General features: G+C 53.0%; 1 protein-coding gene across 1 annotated transcript; it reads left to right on the top strand.

Annotated features, from left to right (window-relative positions):
- Positions 1-2,303: 2,303 nt before the first annotated feature.
- On the top strand, positions 2,304-4,151 carry LOC132575947 (interferon-induced protein with tetratricopeptide repeats 5-like). Its single transcript, XM_060244635.1, has one exon. The coding sequence runs from the start codon at positions 2,454-2,456 to the stop codon at positions 3,597-3,599; it is 1,146 nt and encodes a 381-aa protein (XP_060100618.1). The 5' UTR covers positions 2,304-2,453; the 3' UTR covers positions 3,600-4,151.
- The last annotated feature ends 752 nt before the right edge of the window (positions 4,152-4,903 follow it).

The following is a 4,903-nucleotide window of genomic DNA, read 5'->3' as shown; positions in this document are numbered from 1 at the left end:
GGGCCAACAACAGGGTAGAGAGGCTGAGGCCTTCATAAGTGCCTCAGAAGAGCCCTGCTGGATCAGACCAGTGAGGGTCCATCTGGTCCAGCCTCCTGTCTCACACAGCGGCCAGCCAGTTCCTTTGAGGGGCCAACAACAGGGCAGAGAGGCCGAGGCCTTCATAAGAACACTGGCCCTCCAGAGGAACTGGTTGGCCACTGTGTGTGACAAGAGGCTGGACTAGATGGACCCTCCCTGGTCTGACCCAGCAGGGCTCTTCTGATGCTCTTCTCGGGGGAAGGCCTCGGCCTCTCTGCCCTGTTGTTGGCCCTCCAGAGGAAGTGGTTGGCCTCTGTGTGAGACAGGAGGCTGGACTAGATGGGCCCTCCCTGGTCTGATCCAGCAGGGCTCCTCTGAGGTTCTTATGAAGGCCTTTGTCCTCTCTGCCCTGTTGTTGGCCCTCCAGAGGAACTGGTTGGCCTCTGTGTGAGACAGGAGGCTGGACTAGGTGGACCCTCCCTGGCCTGATCCAGCAGGGCTCTTCTGAGGTTCTTATGAAGACCTCAGCCTCTCTGCCCTGTTGTTGGCCCTCCAGAGGAACTGGCTGGCCTCTGTGTGAGACAGGAGGCTGGACTAGATGGACCCTCACTGGTCTGACCCAGCAAGGCTCTTCTGATGTCCATCTTTTACCCAAGGTGCACAGTGCAGGGAACAGGATTGCCAACTCTCCCCCTGCCCCGCAATGGTTGCTGCGTCTCACAGAGATGGGTGACAAGCAGGTGAATGGATCCTGAATGGGGAAGCCTTGCATTGAGGTGACTTAGATGCAAGGAATGGCAGAAGAGAGAATCTTGGTCGATGCAGCTTCTCCCTGCCAGGCTGCCCAGTTCCCCTCCCTTGCACCAGTGGGTGATAAGCAGGCGACCAATGACCAGTGGGTGATAAGCAGGCAACCAATGACAGGGGATTCTTTTATTCTGCTGACTGCCAGCTGCCAGCTCTGGGGAAGCTGGGAAATGCCTGGAGATTTGGGGGAGGAGCCAGGGGAAGGCGGAGTTCCGTGAGGGGAGGGAGCTCGGCGAGGACGTGATTGTAGGCTTGCCAACCTCAAGGTGGCGTCTGGAGAATCTCCCAGAAACACAACTGAGGTCCAAACTGCAAAGATCCGTTCCCCTGGAGAAAACGGCTGCTTTGGAGGGTGAATTCTCTAGCATTGTGCCTCATTGAGGTCCCTCTCTTCCCTTCCTGGACTGCACTCAGAGTTGATGACCCAATATGCCACAAAGTCCACCTTCCAAACCAGGGGTGGCCAAACTGTGGCTTGGGAACCACATGTGGCTCTTTCACACATGTTGTGTGGCTCTCAAAGCCCCCACCGCCCCATCAGCTGGCTTGGAAAAGGAATTTCTCGCTTTATATAACTTTGCCAAGCCAAGCCAGTGAGCCGGGATGCATTTGAAGTTAAAGTTGCTTTCTTTCCACCTCCACCTCCCCATCTAGTTTCCTTCCTGCTAAAAGGATCTGATAAAAAGGAAAATTCTTCACCCAAAGGGTGATTAACACATGGAATCCACTGCCGCAGGAGGTGGTGGCAGCTATAAGCATAGACAGATTCAAGAGGGGAATGGATAAAAATATGGAGCAGAGATCCATCAGTGGCTATTAGCCACAGTGTATTGTTGGACCTCTCTGTCAGGGGCAGTGATGCTCTGTATTCTTGGTGCTTGGTAGGGGGCACAGTGGGAGGGCTTCTAGAGTCCTGGCCCCATTGCTGGACCTCCTGATGGCCCCTGGGTTTTGGCCACAGTGTGACACAGAGTGTTGGACTGGATGGGCCATTGGCCTGATCCAACATGGCTTCTCTTATGTTCTTCTGTGATTCAGACTGTTGGACTGGATGGGCCATTGGCCTGACCCAACATGGCTCCTCTTATGTTACACAGAGTGTTGGACTGGATGGGCCATTGGCCTGATCCAACATGGCTCTTCCTTCCTTCCTTCCTTCCTTCCTTCCTTCCTTCCTTCCTTCCTTCCTTCCTTCCTTCCTTCCTTCCTTCCTTCCTTCCTTCCTTCCTTCCTTCCTTCCTTCCTTCTCTTAGCGCTCTCAAACATCTGACATTTATTCTATATGGCTCTTGCGTTAAGCAAGTTTGGCCAGCCCTGCTTCAAACCAACCGTCTTCTCCAGGGGGATGGATCTCCGTCTGCAGTTCAGTTACAAACCTAGCTTTGGCAGCTCTGCCCGTGGACCCATCCCGTTAGGCATGCCGTTACCTTTCTTTTGGTCAGCCACGTGTCTCTGCTTTTTGTTTTTGCAGCACCAAACCCTTACGGGAGAAGCTGCAGGCTTTGCAGTGTCATTTCACCTGGTGCTCCGAGGTGAGGGATCGGTTGGATGTGGCCCACATCCTGAAGGTCCTGTCCCTCCACGTGGAGCACACTTTGTACCGCGTCCGGAGCACGTACATCGCCATGAAAGCATACATGCATCATCTGCAAGGCTCCTACAAAGAGGCTCTGTGCGATCTCTCAGATGCAGAAGGTGTTCTGTTGGGGGACTACCTGGCCAACTTCTCTTGCCACGCCCTGCTGGTTTATGGGAACTTTGCCTGGATTTATTACCTCTTGGCCAATTACGAGATGGCGGAGCGCTACCTGGGCCGGATTCGTGAGATCTGCCGGTCCCTGTCCAGCCCTGAGCCGTACTCCGCGCAGATCCCTGAGATCCACGCGCAGAGAGGCTGGTCCCTTCTAGTCCTGGGTTTCCAGAATGGAGAAGAGGCCAGAGAGTGCTTCCAACTGGCCGTTGGCGGAGACGAGTCCAACCCGGAGTTCCAAGCCGGTTTGGCCATCTCCGTCTTTGCCTCCTGGACTCATTTGCGGAGAAGCGAGCTTTGGAACGAGGCGACGAGGCTGATGGAAGAAACTCTCCGCAGCCAGCCCCAGAACTGGGATATCAAGATGTACTTGGCCGTTCTCCTTCAGAGCACAGACGCGCCAAGAGCAAGAAGCCTGGTGGAAGACATCTCCCAGGCCAACCTCAACCCCGAGGTCCTCAGAAACGCGGCCCGCTTGTGCAAGCCCCACTCCCTTCCCCAAGCCGTCAGCCTCTTGCAACGAGCGATCGCCCTGGCTCCCGGGTACCACCTCCTGCACTACGACCTTGGCATCTGCCACACAAACCAGCTGGAAGGAGCATCTCCGGAGGAGAGAGAAGGGATCCTGGCTGCCGCCATCGAGAGCTTCCAGCGGGCCGTGGAAGCCGATCCTCTCTCTGTGTTCCCCAAGCTGGCGCTGGCGAAAGTCTACAGAGGAAGGAACCCGCTTTACGCGGAAGAGATTTATCGGAACCTGCTGCAGGAGCTGCCGATGACCAGCAAGCGACACCAGCAGGCCGTGTATCGGCACTGGGGGGATTTCCTCCTCCACGAGAAGGGGCTGAGGCGGGAGGCGCTGGAGATGTACCAGGCCGGCTGCGCCATCTTCGGGGGCTGCCCGAAGGAAGGGCAGCAGCTGAGAAGAAGGGTGGCCGAGCTGGCAAAGGTTTCGGGAGAAAGCTCTGCAAGGGACCAGACTGACGCTGTCCATCGGGGGCTTCAGCTCCAACCTGAACTTTAGAAGCAAATTGGAAATCCAGACTCCCCCCTTCTGTAGCATCTTTGGAGGAACCCGAAGACCTGTTGAATCGCCACACCTGGTTTTGAATCTCTGTAGGATAGGAAGGATGTTCTGTTAACAATAAACGCATTTGGGTTTTTGCGGTGACTTTGGAGCCGGCCGGGCGCTGTCTTCCCTTTTGAAAAGCTTTTGACCAGTTTTGACAACAGTTGAAGGTTTGTGGAATAGTAAATGGACTCTTTTTAGAGTTAAAAATGAGACTATGGAAATATGTACTTTTTCAATCTTGCTTTTATGATAAGGACTGAAGGAGTATAATTGTAAATGATTCTTTTTTTATTTTATTTTATTAGCATTATAAGTTTCTTTTCTTTCTGCAGATTCTAAAAATGCTAAAATTACCTTTTATTTATTTTTTTTAGTACATCAATTAAAAGGCACCGGTGGAGGTCACGAAAAGGGGGGGAGGGAATCACCACACCTGGTTTTGAATCTCTGTAAGATAAGAAGGATGTTCTGTTAACAATAAACACATTTGGGGTTCTGCGGTTACTTTGGAGCCGGCCGTCTGTTGTCTTCCCTTTTGGAAAGCTTTTGACCAGGTAGTTGATGAAAGACTTCTGGGTAAATTTGACATTTGTGGGATAAGAGGACAAGTTCTCTGGGGGATTAAAAACAGGTGAAATGACAGGGAGCTAAGAGGAGGAACCAATGGACAATTCTCGCAAGGGAGGGAATTAAGCATTAGGGTCCCACGAGGAATATGAGGAAGAGTTGTGGGATCATAAAGTTGGAAGGGACCTCCGGGGTCATCTAGTCCAACCCCCTGCTCAATGCAGGAAACTCACAAACCCCTCCCCCTAAATTCACAGGATCTTCATGGCTGTCAGATGGCCATCTAGCCTCTGTTGAAAAACCTCCAAGGAAGGAGAGCCCACTACCTCCCGAGAAACCTATTCCATTGAGGAACTGCTCTAACGGTCAGGAAGTTTTTCCTCATGTTGTATCCCACCTATCACTCTGAATTTCAGAGTCTCAGAGCAGCTCACAATCTCCTTTACCTTCACCCCCCCCCCCACACACACACACAGCAGACACCCTGTGAGGTGGGTGCAGCTGAGAGAGCTCTCATAGGGAGGGATGGTGGCTCAGTGGTAGAGCACCTGCTTGGTAAGCAGAAGGTCCCAGTTTCAATCCCCGGCATCTCCAACTCAAAAGGGTCCAGGCAAATAGGCGGGAAAAACCTCAGCTTGAGACCCTGGAGAGTGGCTGCCAGTCTGAGTAGAGAATACTGACTTAGATGG

The sequence above is a fragment of the Heteronotia binoei genome, chromosome 8 (genome assembly GCF_032191835.1).
Source record: "Heteronotia binoei isolate CCM8104 ecotype False Entrance Well chromosome 8, APGP_CSIRO_Hbin_v1, whole genome shotgun sequence".
NCBI lineage: Eukaryota > Metazoa > Chordata > Lepidosauria > Squamata > Gekkonidae > Heteronotia > Heteronotia binoei.
The sequence above is the reverse complement of the archived record's forward strand: the minus strand, read 5'-3'. Positions and strand labels throughout refer to the sequence as shown.